General features: G+C 46.7%; 1 protein-coding gene and 1 long non-coding RNA gene across 2 annotated transcripts; one reads left to right on the top strand and one right to left on the bottom strand.

Moving 5' to 3' along the window:
* Window positions 1–2944: 2944 nt before the first annotated feature.
* On the top strand, window positions 2945–3625 carry LOC127593102 (uncharacterized). The gene is made up of 2 exons (XR_007960315.1): window positions 2945–2991; window positions 3322–3625. It is a non-coding gene; the product is annotated as an uncharacterized LOC127593102 (long non-coding RNA).
* Window positions 3626–10690: 7065 nt separating this feature from the next.
* On the bottom strand, window positions 10691–12998 carry LOC127593094 (cystatin-B-like). Its single transcript, XM_052054324.1, has 3 exons — window positions 12820–12998; window positions 12620–12721; window positions 10691–10899 (listed from the first exon to the last, which is right to left on the bottom strand). Exons 1-3 carry the CDS (start codon window positions 12883–12885, stop codon window positions 10771–10773), a joined length of 297 nt encoding a protein of 98 aa, XP_051910284.1. The 5' UTR covers window positions 12886–12998; the 3' UTR covers window positions 10691–10770.
* Between the last annotated feature and the right edge of the window lie 1355 nt (window positions 12999–14353).

The raw sequence follows: 14353 nt of genomic DNA, 5'->3' as shown, positions 1-14353 counted from the left end.
GTTGCCCCTCACACTATCCAACTGCCCTGTGTCAACCGTCGAGACCTTCAAGTTCCTGGGAATCCATCCTGAAAAGGGCCCGGCAGCGGATGTACTTCCTGAGGCTGCTGAGGAAGCATGGCCTGCCACAGGAGGTGCTACGTCAGTTCTACACGGCAGTCATCGAATCAATCCTGTGTTCTTCCATCACGGTTTGGTTTGGGGCCGCCACAAAAAAGGACAAAATCCGACTTCAACGGACAGTTAGGACGGCAGAAAAAATCGTTGGCACCGCCCTACCCACTCTTGAGGACTTGCACACTGCAAGAATCAAGACAAGGGCACGGAAAATCCTCCTGGATCCCCCGCACCCTGCCCACCACCTTTTTCAGCCACTCCCCTCAGGCAGACGCTACAGATCCATGCGCACCAAATCCAGTAGACACTTAAACAGCTTTTTCCCTCTAGCCATTAACTCCTTAAACAGTCACTGACATAGTCACTCTTCTTGCACCACAAAATGGTACTACAAAACTACTGGTATACTCTAAAATGGTTCAATGATTTTGTTGTTTACGATGATACTAGTGCAGTGTGTTATACCGGAGACAAATTCCTGTGTGTTCTACATACTTGGCCAATAAAGATGATTCTGATTCTGATTAATTGCCTGTGAAGAAAATAGTGTTTGGCTCCACTCTGGCCTTGTTATTTTACCTTCGGACGCAACATAGTTCACAGGTGAGAGACGATTAAAGGGACAAATAAAAACACGCACAGGCACACACACACACACACACACACACACACACACACACACACACATGCGCACCAGCACACACACAGCGGACTGATGTCATTTCGTTTATGTTTTTGGAGCAATTATGATTTTTGTTAATGTACTATTTTTCTGGTTCTTTTGGACCATTGATTACTGTTTCTACTTTGCCAGTGCGCTTTTGCTCAGAAATATTTTTTGTACGGGCTTTGTGTCGGCGTTTGTGGGATCTAATCTCCATTCAGTTTGTCCCCGAACTGTGTCAGTCTGTACGCGATTGGTCGGGGGTGGGTTGCAGTGACGTGTTCAATGTGTTCTGTTAACTTTGTCTGTTGGATCACCTAGAAAATGGCATGACTCTTCGCAAGGGGTAAGTCCAAAATAAAGTTGAAATGTTTTGTTGCGCAATGCCTGCCTTGATGTTGCCAGCTAAAGTACAGCACGGAAGCCAGTACGTTATGTTTTCCTGGAGTCTTGCCTTCGATTTCAAGATGACAACAACCGCTTTGTTTTCGGTGTACAACTTTGAAATGTGTCCTCGTAAAGCTAGCGCCCCCGCCGGCCCCCCGGAAGCACCGCCCGTGCCCGACTTTACGATGGCCAATCATCAACCTTAAAAGTTCAGCTCTTTTCCTTTCAACTTCTGATGTTGGGGGTGCGTCCGTGTGTACATAAGTGGCGAGCTGCGCTTAAATTCTGCAGACAAACCTGTTGGCTTCATCACATCAAAGAGTAATTCCACCTGACGAGAAGGATCGCGGTACCAGTCGCCATGTCACCACATTTGCTGTGGGCGTGTTTCATCAGCTTGTTGGCGTTTCCCGTCATGTGTGAGTGTGGATGAAAAAAAAATGCTTAATACCTGCGAAAAGTATGTTTCCGAGTGGATTTTTGTATTAACAGGCACTTTGATTGTGTCATACCGCAAGTGTGCATTACATATATACAGTAATTGTTGGTTACATTCAAAATGTAGTCAACATTTACAGATAAAAGCGTGAAGCCCTCAGTATTGCCTTCACTTTAAGTTGCACCATAATTTCTCAACATGGAATGGTGGTACAAGCTGCAAAGGTGAATGTTTATCAAGTCAACTGCCATTGAATTGTCTTCATTCGGGAAAGGATGCTTCTGTCCTCACGGACATATGTATCTATGAGCTCCAAAAAAAAGGGAAGGGCAAAAGTTGAGGATAAACTGTTAAAAGCTTCTTGAGCAAGACAAAACCTCAATTGATTTTACTGCTGTCACACCATGAAAATCACATTTTAAAAAAACAATGAATTGTCCAAACTTTGCACACATGACAGCGTTTACCTGCCATTCATCTGTTCAACTAAAAAAAAAAACAAAAAAAAAAGTTCCTTGAGTCATGAACGCTCAACGTACAATGCATGTCTTTGAATGTGTGCACTGACCCAAAATCCTTCCCCGTAGCCATGGGCTACCTTTGTCCTTCATGTCCCGTGTGTCCCTGTGACAAGTGTCCATGCCCTTCGTGTCCCCCTTGTCGTTGTCCTAAGTGTCGTTGTGCGACTTGTGCCCCTCCGACGACGTGTCCCCCTCTTCCTCCTATGACCTGTCCTCCTCTTCCTCCCATGACCACTTGTCCCAGTCTTCCTACTTGTCCTCCTCCCCAGCTGCCAACATCAGGACCAGGTAACTGGAGTGAAAACCCTTCTCTGACGCATGTGCCTGATGACATCAAAGGCTTGAGCAAACTTCTTGTGGCGCCTCATCCGGTGAGTGGGGGATTTCTGGCGTGACTTCTGAAGAACGCGTTTCATATCACGAATGACGGTCTTTTGCTCAGACTGAGTACAAGCACTCGGGTTTCAGCGTCTTAAACGATTCCACATCATTTGCATTTCCTTTGGTTACCCTTGAAAATTGTATTTGCGCAGCTCGGATTCAGAGTCGACCTTTTGGGGCTGCTCAGCGTTGGCAGTAACCTCGCCGTCAGAGGACGAGCCAAACCGATGGCTGAGAGGTATGTGGCCACACGCCCGACAAAGAACGATTTTACCGTGACAACATGTTTATGCGGCTTGAAGACAGCGAATGGATGAATATTGCAGGCTAATCTTCAAGCTGGCCATGGCCGACGACACGGCGCTGCACTTGGGCTTTCGCATCAATGAGAAAACGATTATGATGAGCTCTGACCTGCATGGTACTAAAAGCGTTGAGAAGAGGTGGCCTCCTTCCCCTTCCAACCCGGCCAGGATTTTGAGGTCAGAAATCATTGCATCGTTCTACGAAATCTCCATGACCGCACTATCTGGTTCCTGGTGATCTGATGGTCTTCAATTTTGGTTTTTGAGAGTTTGTCCATTTTCAATAACCACGACAACCTTGCTCTTCGTGTGCACAGACGCGGACAGACAACCAGTTGGGTTTTTTTTTTGTCTCGGAAAAATGTGTGACTGGTTCATGAGTTCTTAGTCAACTGCAGCTCACCATTTTTTGGGTGTTGAGATGTTGAGATGTACAGGAAAAAGTCATTGACTGGTTCAAGCATTCATGGCAAGCTGCCTAGCTCACCTTACTGGCATGTCATTCAGATGATCATCCAGTGTGACATCGACCGCTTCCACGTGACCGTCGATGGCACCCACCAGCTGGAGTTCATCTACAGGGATGCAAACCTGCAAAGCATCACAGCACTAAGAATGTGGCATGACGTGTTGCTGAGGGACGTCAGGCTGATGTGACGTCTCCGCCGTGACCAGATCGGAAGCCCCCAGCTGACGGACGCTTCCTGTCTGCTCGCCGTGATGTGAACAGCAGTTGAGTCGATTCTAACATGACTGCTCAGTGCTGCCAATCTCTGTGATCAGTGATGACTAATAAAGCCGCTGAAGAATATTTGCTTGGATGAAAAATAGTTTTTTCTTCAGGTATTTACTCGGAGTGGTGTGTGTGTGTGCGTCTGCGTGTGTGTGTGTAGGCGTGGGGGTCGCTGTACTGGAGCTACAAGAAATGAGGGGCCTTTGTTGCCTGAGCCACTCTGGGGTACTGGCAATTTGAAGGAAATGGCCAAATAAACCTCTTAAATACAGTTTAGAATTGTTTTTTGTTTTTCAAAATGTGTTTTTGAAAATGTGACACTGGCTCATAGCTGACTCATATTTTCCAGGGAAGGCCACTGAGCCATTTTGAAGACAAAACCCCCACCATTAACAAATACAATGATCATTATGGCAAGCATGAGATGTGTGCCATGTTTTATAAGTTATCACGAATGTTAAGACCAGGCAAACGTGAGCGGTGGGGAAAATAAAGGCTTTGCTTTTCATTATTATGAAAACAAATTCTAGGGTGACTTCAATGTGTTGCATCGCTATAAAAAAAAAGGTGGACTCCATGTTTTAGCACGTGCCTTCTCTTGTGCTGTTACATATACCACCAGGTGTTCATAGATTCAGGTAAGACAATCTAAGGCCATTTTTTATTTTTAAAATTACAAATCAAACCTTGGTTTTGTAGCCACAGCTGAAGGGTTTCCCCTCGTTTTTTGTGTTATGTTTAGACCCTAAAAAGTAGTGTTTTCTTGACACACTCCACAATACCACAGCAACAGCGCCGTGATAAAATTGCCTTGCAACATCATCGGGGCCTAAACACTCCTGAGTAAATAGGAGCTAAATCTGGTCAACCTGCTTGGAGGAAAAATGTCAAAGAAGAAAACATATATGCTTTAGCTTGTAGGTGGCGATACCACTACGATGAAAAATAGGTTCATGGATTTCTTCATCCCTGAAATAAAATCAAATGTGAAACATCTTTCGACGATTTGATCGCGTGGATCAAGTGACAGCAGCTTTTGTCGTCAAGGAGACACCAACTTTTAACGTACATTCATTCATTCATTCATTCATCTTCCGAGCCGCTTGACTTTTAACGTACAGTAAATTCAAAATGGTTGCCCCCTTGTTCGATTTTACATTTCAAGACCACCAAAATGTCACAAGCTGCTTTGTTTAAAATAAATAAAAACAAAATAAAATAGCGGGCTCGAGTGAGCCCGGTGTGTTTCATGGGTGTTCATGTCCACCACGGGTGTCAAAGTCAAGGCCCGGGGGCCAGATCTGGCCCGTCACATCACATCAGACACATTTTGAGCGCTGATTTGACAGGTGCTTTTCATGCAGCGGGCTCTTTGTGTCAGCGGGAGGTGACTTGGCAGTCTTTTTATTTTGGTATATCAGCGGTGTCCAAACTGCGGCCTGAGGGCCCCTGGTGGCCGGCGACGTGACCAAAAAAAATGTGTAAGAAGATACAGTTAAGCCATTAGTGATGATGAGAATAACAATTTATCTTCAAAACACTTCAGTGAATAAAGATCATTCTATTTTAAGAGGCAACATTTGTTTCTTCCACTCAGTGCTCTCTGGCTGATTTATATGATCCTCAGGGCACTGAAAAATTTTTTTTTCTCACTGGGGCGATTGAATTTGGCTCCTGTTAAATGCAGAGCTGGATCAGTTCTGTGAGAGAGAGGGCTGTTGGCCACACCAAAAACATCAACCATTTTCCTTAGCACCTACAACAGAAAGCTGATGAAATGAAGTCGGCACAGCAAACAATATATAATTGCTTTCGTGACTGATTTGAGCGTGTTTCAAAAATCAGTTCAGTTCGGTTCAGAAACTTTATTTATCCCCATGGGGCAATTAGGACTTAACAGGCATGCTCTGCACAAGAAACGTGAAAAACAATGACGAACATGGGATACAGTGCAAAGGGCCTTTCGGTACTCGCTGTGTGCACAGCTCCCCGAGATCTTAGTTCAGAAAGGAAACCACTATGGAGCGAGAGGGGGAAAAAAAACATGCTATCCACTTCTGAGGATAATTAAAGTCTATGAGAAAAAAGACCCCATCACGTAAACAAGCGTATGACAATTACAAGTCACAAGATATAACATGTAATGAGGGGCGGATGGATGGGAGTGCGGGGGAGTGCGCCGCGGCCCGACCGGCGAGCTGCCCAGTCCATTCGAGCGCTCAGCAGAAGCAAACCAGGAATAACGAAGGCGGTGATGACAAGGGTGTGCATGCGCGTGTGATTGTCTGGTTGTGTGTGCGCGTGTCAGGCTGCAGCTGCTTCTTCAAGGTCTTCTCATGGAGACAGTCCTGGCTTATCAGTCAATGGCCGAGAAGGAGGGGAGGGGGTGATGGTAGGGCACTAGCTTCCATGCATACATTCTTCCAGAGGAAAGGTCCAGATAGCAGATGTTTTGGGAACACCTGCCAACAATTCCAGACAGCCCTGAGTCCGTGGCCTGTGTCTCTTCAATGGCGTCGATCAGCCAAATACACAATTTCTTTTCTGAGCGCAGATCTCACCTTCTCCCAGTTGTTTTCCATCTTGCAGTGACGCTCCAAAACTGCATCCATTTTGCGGTTAAGCTCAGTCACCGCTTGGGTCCGAGTGTTGGACATCCCCGCCGTGCCATCCATTGTTAAGTTTCGGATAAACCGAGTTTGGGGGGATACAAAAACGGAGACAAAAACAAGGTCTCCGTAGGGAAAAAGACAATTTAATGTCTCAATCGCACCGAAAATAAGGCGAGAACATAAAGCGCTGGTCCACAATAAGGACCAGGAGGCAAATTCAAACGAGTAACAAAAAGTGCTTGCACAAAAGAGCAAGGAAGAGAAATAAAGACCGCAAAATACGAACGAAAAACAATGTAACACTAGTACACGTACAAAAGCCAGATCATCAAAACAAAACAGTCCTTACTCAAAAATGGGTACCGAGAACTATAACGCGAAATTTTGACGAGGTCAAAAGCCAATAAGTCAAAGAACAGCGAAGACAGCAATGCCATAGAACAATACTCCCACAACAGGTGAATGGCGGAGGAGTCCTTAAATACTGAGTCTAAAGATTACAGATTGGCAGCAGGTGTGCCAGAAAGTCTGCTCATACCACCTGCTGGCCAGACCGCAAAACCGAAACGTGACAGTACCCCCCCCGCCTCAACGGAGGCCTCCTGGTAGACCACCCGGCTTTGACGGGTGCGCTGCGTGGAAAGACCGGAGCAGGGACGGGTCTAAGATCCAGGAGCGGGGGATCCACTGCCGATCCTCCGGGCCTTAGCCCTCCCAGTCGACCAAATACTGGAACCCCTTACCCCTGCGCCGAGAGTCCTAAATTTCTCGCACGGTGTACACCGGGTCACCGTCGACGACTCGTGAAGGAGGAGGAGATGTGGGCAGAGGAGCCAGGGGACCGGTGGCCACTGGCTTCAACAGGGAAACATGGAAGATGGGGTGGACCTTCATAGTGGGCGGCAGGCGGAGCTTGACGGAGACGGGGCTGAGGATCTATTCCACCACGAACGGTCCAGTGAATCGAGGCCCCAACTTGCGAGATGTACCGGCTAGTCGCAGATCCTTGGTCTCCAGCCACAACTTCTGCCCCACCTGATATCCGGGTGCTGGGCATCGGCGGCGGTCAGCGATCTGCCGGTTCCGCTGAGCAGTGCGTGACGGCGCTGCTCTGGTCTCCCTCCATACGCGATGGGCCCGTCGCAGATGGAGCTGTATGGATGGGAGTTCCACCTGACCCTCCTGGGAAGGAAACAGAGGAGGTTGGTAACCATAAGCCGCCATGAAAGGAGACCGACCGGTAGCTGATGAGACGAGGGTGTTGTGGGCGTACTCCACCCAAGGCAGGTGAGCCGACCACGACGAGGGCCGATGGAGGCAAACGCAGCGCAGAGCTGCCTCCAAGTCCTGGTTCATGCGCTCCGTTTGGCCATTGGACTGCGGGTGGTAAGCAGAAGACAGACTCGCCGTCGCCCCCATGGCCTGACAGAAACGTTTCCATACCCTGCAGACGAATTGGGGACCCCGGTCCGACACAATGTCCACCGGAATCCCAGGAAGGCGGAAGACGTGTCTCACGAGAAGGTTTCCTGGGCAGAGGGCAGCTTGGACAACGCAACAAAATGGACAGATTTAGAGAAGCAGTCAACTATGGTGAGTATGATTTTCCCCGGGAAGGAGGCAGGCCGGTAACAAAATCCAGGAAAATGTGGGACCATGGTCGAGACGGAGCAGGCAGCGGTTGCAGCAACCCAGCCGGTGGTTGGTGGGCCGCCTTACTGAACGCGCAGGTGGAACAGGCCTTGATATAGTATCGTTGCGTAGCTCCGGCCACCAAAACCGCTGCGACACGAGGTCCAAGGTCCGGTTCACCCCTGGATGGCATGCCACCTTAGACGTATGCCCCCACTGTAACACCTCAACGCAATCTATCAACGGAAGTGGATACTTGTTCTTGATTGTGATTTCGTTAAGGCCCCGATAAACAACACACGGGCGTAGCGACTTGTCTTTCTTTTCGATGAAGAAGAACCGGGCCCCCAGTGGAGATTTAGACGGCCGAATGAGGCCAGCCGAGGGTGAGTTATCGATATATTCCCTCAGAGCCTCTTGTTTCGGCTGTGAGACCTGATATAATCGGGAAGTCGGGAGCGGGGCGTTGTTTATCAGGTTGACTGCGCAGTCATAGGGCCGGTGAGGCGGCAAGGACTGGGCACGGTCTTTACTAAATACTTGGTGCATATCATGGTAAATACTCGGCACATTATCCAAACAAATGACTTCTGGTGGCGCGCTACGGGTCGGCCCTCTATTTTCTGCCGCCCAACGCAAACAGTGGGTATAGCAAAATGAGCTCCGATTCTCGATCGCAGGACATTCCCAGGAAATGAAAGGGTTATGTTCACGCAGCCACGGCAACCCCAAAACTAAGGGAATGGATCGAGACTGCATGAGATAGAATCTTTGGTACTCGATGTGATTGTCCGATAATTTTAGTTTTACCGGCCCGGTGATTTCGTTTACTTCCGCCAAGAGTCGCCCGTCAAGATCGTGAACCCTCTTTGTTTCTCTTAAGACCTCAACTGGGCAACCCAGTTCCTTAGCTAAGTTGGGATCTAAAAAACAACAAAAAACAAAGTCCACCAAGGCCCGAATAGTAATGACCCATAAAGGACCATAGAGAGTCCCGTCCAACTCGAGTCTTTGCGGATGTCCCGTACGGGACTCATCCCGTCTCGACTCCCGCGACGCAATACTGGGTACAAACTCACAGTTTTCGGGGCGCCGGGACGGGCACGCCGGTGTCATGGAACAGTTGGCAACACGGTGTCCAGGTTGACCGCAGTAGAAGCAGGCCCGATCCCGAATCCCACGCTCTCTCTCCGCTGGTCCCAGGCATCCGCCTCCCAGCTGCATGGGCTCCTCCTCTGCGTCGGCTGGGCCGAAACACGAATGACGCTCGGGTCCGGATGGTCGCCAGGACTCGTGTTCAGCTGGCCGAAGACCCGCACATCGGGGTGGAAAACGGGTAGTTCCTCGTTTGTCCATGCGTTCCCTATCACGCTCCCGCATGCGGTTGTCCACGACGAGGGCCAGATCGATGAGCTCCTGCAAGTTGGTGCTATCATCGCGGGTAGCCAGTTCGTTCAAAACAAAACAGTTCTTACTGATGACAATGAGAGAAGACGCGAAGAAGCTGATCACACAGGCCATCAGCATAAGTGGCGACATGGTGACTGCTAATGCCGTCCCTTCACAAGGAGATGAGATACACTCTGGTCAGGTGGAATTACTCTTCGATGTGATGTTAGCACGCCGGCCTCACTGTCCCGCGGTGCTGGGTTTGATTCAGTCTCTGGCCTTGCTGTGTGGGGTTTGCATGTTCTCCTCATGCCTGCGTGGGTTTTCTTCGGGTACTCCGGTTTCCTCCCACATTCCAAAAACATGATTGAGGGTTAACGGAACACTCTAAATTGTCCTTAGGTGTGAGTGTGAGGGTCAATGGTGGTTATATGTCTACGTGTGCCCTGCGATTGGCTGGAAACAAGTTGAGGGTGTACCCAACTTACTGCCGGAAGACAGCTGGGAGGGGCTCCAGAACGCCCACAACCCTTGTGAGGATAAGCAGATTAGATGATTCTAAACACGTGAGATGTTTTGAATCACTGATGAATAAGTAATGCTCATAGCAGCTCACGATAATGGCTATAGGGCTATTCACGCTGCATTGCAAAAGTGTGTCACACACATGCGTTCACGGACAACATAAAATTGGCTTGGTTGGCTTGATCTAGCCCCCCGGCCGTGAGTTTGACACCTGTGCTCTCTTGGACATAGTGTTTGAAATGTTCTGGAAAGGGCTTTGTTCCAGATGCAGCGGTTGTGAAGGCTCTTTATATATATAATGCTGTAATTTATGGTATTCCCCTTAGCATAGCTCCATCTAGCGGATGTATAACCTAACCTCAGCCAGTATTGTAGCTCCTATTCTATGCGGCTTATAATGTGGTGCGCACTCTCTATGAATAAAGTTTTAAAATGCTCCATTCTTTGAAAGTGTGCCTGATACAGTACCATTCAAAGATGGCATAAACATGCTGAACAATAAACCAACAATATGAGCAAAAACTCATTGTCAGCATATATTTCCACCAAAATTAACTCTCGTAGATTTATCTCTCGTAGTGTCATTCAGATTCCTCAAATGTAGGGAGACTCACTCACCAGTTAGCTTTGCTTGACATTCCTGCTGACGATTAGACAATCACGACGTGGAATTTCATTGTGGTAAACCAAAGTCTTTTTCTTGATGCGAGTTCTCTTTCATGGCAATTACAGGACATGAGTGCTTTAAAATAATGTTTGCTCTCAAGTGCTGTAAATTAATGTTTGCTATCAAGTAGTGGACAGTGTTATTACAACTTGAAACTGAAATGGCCAGCGGAAGTGTATTCAAAAATTCAGGGGCCACTCTGTGTCCCATGCATTGCCCATGTATGGTGTATTGGATGCGTGAAATCACATACCAGAATCTTGATTTTTTTTTTTTAACAAATGAACTCTTATTGAAAAGGTCATTAACTCGAGTACATAGCGGATTATTTTGTATTTAATTGCAATGTACTAGTTACTGTACAGAAAAATGGGGATGCTTCTGTCAGCCTTTGTCATTCAGAAGAACTCAATGGCATCGGCATGTGTCTTGTCCTCTTGGACGTCAGCCAGCTTCAGCACTGACCCGGCGTGTGGCAGACTTTTGAAGACGCGCATGTGGATGTGGTCATCTCCTCCCACGTGCACCTACGACCATAGTATGAGAACGGCAACGGTTTGACACATGTAGAAACTGTAAATATATACGTGAAAATACATTATGCGGTTCATCGTAATGAAGATGTCCTGTTTGGAATGAAATCCGTAATTAATGTGGTCTTTCATAGAGGTCATATCTGAACAAGGTCCTCCGAGATAATTTATCCGATCATTGTCAAAGTTTGCCTGATTCGTCCGAAGATGGTTATGATGAAAATATCAAAATCTTTTTATTTCGTCAGACACTGTTGCCATGGCAATGCGCTGTATCAAATGAAACATTTTCGTGTATTCGAGGGTGTGATGTTTAGATCAAACACCCAAAGTTTGAAGCCCCGCTTTGTTCAGCGGAGAGATCGGTGCTGTTGAACGGTCTGCGGCTGGATGGATATAGCTTGAGGAGCCGACGATGAGAAGAAAGGAGCGTGAGCGCGGGGCGCCGATGCGGATTTGGAACTGGGAGTCACGGCTTGGAGTTTGAAGCGGATTACATGGGACAGGAGAAGTGAACTCATCTCTTTTCGTCAATGGACACTACAGCTTCGTGTTTGCTTTCAAAACTTAGCTTGGAGCAGACGTGTGCACATTTTCAGCATGACGTCTCTGATCCACTGGTGAAAGGACACTTTGATCCTCTCCTCTTTCATCTATCACTGCTTCAGACAACAAAGTGTATGCAGAAAAGTGGTGAAGATTGCACGACTGTCTGTCCTATGTGTTGTGTTATGTTATTTTGACTTCAAAATGGCACCGCGAGAGTGGCTGCCTTTCCAGCAGCTCCTATGTTTTGTTGTTCTACTTCTTCCTTTAAGAACTTTGCTGCTGTGAATTAGGAATTTTTCTCCATTGTGAGACTAATAAAGGTTTTCTTATCTTAAAACCTCAAGGAGGACTTTGTTAGAATATGACCTCAGCACATAGACCTCACAGTGCGTTCACTTCCAGCTCCGGTCTTCCTGTGTGGGGTTTGCATGTTCTCCTGGGCCTGTGTGGGTTTTCTCTGGGTACTCCGGTTCCCTCCCACATTCCAAAAACATGCACAGCAAGCAAGCTGATTGAACACTCTAAATTGTTCTAATTGTCCCTAGGTGTGAGTGTGAGCATGGATGGTTGTCCGTCTTTGTGTGCCCTGCGATTGGCTGGAAACCAGTTCAGTGTGTGGCCCACCTGCTGCCCAAAGACGGCTGGGATAGGGTTCAGCCACCCCCTAGTTAGGATAAAGCGGTTTGGAAATGGATGAATTATTGTATTCTGCTAGTATTCATGTTTAGTGTAAGTTGAGGGGTTCGTAGGTTTTAGATGGATTGCTCTATGTTTAGAATGGGCAAAAATGAAAGGACGGCTTCGTTTGGACACAGCTCTTTCTTTTTTTTTTTTTTCAACGGCTGAATCCTAACTCTCAAAGAACACTCCCCCTTCCGGTAACGACCCACCTTCCTGCTTTTCTTCATAAGAATATTTCAGGACGTATTAAACAGAGTATAATTAAGGTAACTAACTTAAAAGGATATAATGATTAAATATAAAATGATCATAATTAACAATTTAACAAAAGCTTAAATTTAGCACAACCTCCCAATTTCACTGGAATTGGGTTTGTAATAATAATAATAACAGTTCTACATAAACAATAGGTAGCTGGCAGATTGCTGCTCAGACCCAAATAATACAAATAAAATCTGAATAAAATGTGTGATGTTGTGCTTACCTTGATGAAGTAGTTGGTCCCAGCCACAACCTGTGATTTGTAAACCTTGGCGACGAAGACGTCGTACTTTTTCCGCGTTTTTTGCTCAGCTTGAGACTTTACCTGGAAATTATTGGGTTTAGTTTTCATGTTTTTCGTGTGCAACGTTTACTTTCAAAGCAGGCAACAATAAAAGTGTAGTGTCAAATTTCAATACTTACTTCGTTGCAGATTTTCTGAATGTCTTCGTCGGCATTTGTGCCATCTGTAAGTCCTCCGCATATCATTTTGATGTCTATCAAACACTGTCAGAAGACAAAAGAGTAAGAATGACTAAATTACTGTGCGTTTTTCGGGCTAAAAATTCCAGCTTTATCATGTGACGATGGCTAATGGTCAGTTCCATTCACAGTACAACTTAAATGATACCTTCGATGAGTAAACCGTTACATTATTTAGCCTGCCGATTCAGTAACTTTTACGTTTTAGGATTAATTATGTTTTAACATTATCTTTGTTTCGTTTTACCTCGACGAAACATGTTTGTTTTTGAACATATTTTCGTCTATAGGGCTCTCTTTTGTAAAACAGTGAAAGGTTCCAAGGTGGGGCTTTTCTACGTTGGTTGGCTTCAAACTTGAAGTCTTGAAACCTACTACGCCTCCGCTTGATACGTGTTTTTACTAAGTTGTGACTTGTAAATATCTGTAATAAAATATCAGTAGCAGGCGGTGTTGCTGGGCAGGTGAAAGCTTAAGCTTTCCACCCAATTCATTCACAAAAAGGGTTCATTTCTCGAGGATTCATGTGCACACAAAACATCTGTCTGTGAGGGTTTTTTTTCAATATTGCAACAGTGCCTGATTGAGAATAATCACTTAAACTAAAACATAATTAGATTTTGTGGGGTTCATTCAAGTAATCCGTTTATGATTAACTTGTTAATGCAATTAGATGAAATCAACTGATCGGACATAACGCGTTTATGATAAAACTATTGCAATGCACTTGAGAAAGAGAGAAAACATATGAGGCATTACAATTGGTTTGCATCACTACGGAGCCCCTAGGGGGACATGGAAGGAAAAAAAAACTTTGCAAGATCTCGCAAAGTAATGCGAGATTTCGCAAAGAAAGATTGTGTTCCCTTGCAAAGATTGCGAGATCTCGCAATCTTTCTTGGCGAGATCTCGCAAAGTTTTTTTTTTCCTTCCATGTCCCCTTAGGGGCTCCGTAAACTGTCATTACCTGTCATCGAAGATTGAGTTATCGTCGAGTTGCGGCTAGCGGCTAGCTTACCTGCTACCTGTTGCTGCTTCCCGACTTCATTACTCCAGTCCAGCTATGTCGATCAGCTGTGAGTGGCTTGCTTTCTGTTGGTTCGTCCTGTCTGTTTTCCACCACCCATTGGAAGCACTTCACCAGCATGCAGCCACTGAGCTCAAACTCACTTCTAATCCACATGGTCCACCACTGCCTGCTCTGCTCCAACACCCGGACATCCTCTACGTACCCCGGCGAAGGTGCCGAAACTATCAATACGACAACTCCAGCTCCATCAGGTAGTTCTGGTCCACCGCTCGCCGCCCACCGGACGCCGTGCGGATGCGTCTGTGTTGACACGCGTCCCGAGGTCGGATAGCATCGCGGTCGCTCGCAGCTGCACTGCTGTCAACGTCGGCCTACTGAACATCCGCTCCCTTACGCGGAAGGGCCAGTTTGTCCACGACCTCCAGACAGACCGTGAGTTTGACA

The sequence above is a fragment of the Hippocampus zosterae genome, chromosome 20 (genome assembly GCF_025434085.1).
Source record: "Hippocampus zosterae strain Florida chromosome 20, ASM2543408v3, whole genome shotgun sequence".
NCBI classification, from domain to species: domain Eukaryota; kingdom Metazoa; phylum Chordata; class Actinopteri; order Syngnathiformes; family Syngnathidae; genus Hippocampus; species Hippocampus zosterae.
Note: the sequence above shows the minus strand (reverse complement) of the source record. Positions and strands in the feature narration are given on the sequence as shown.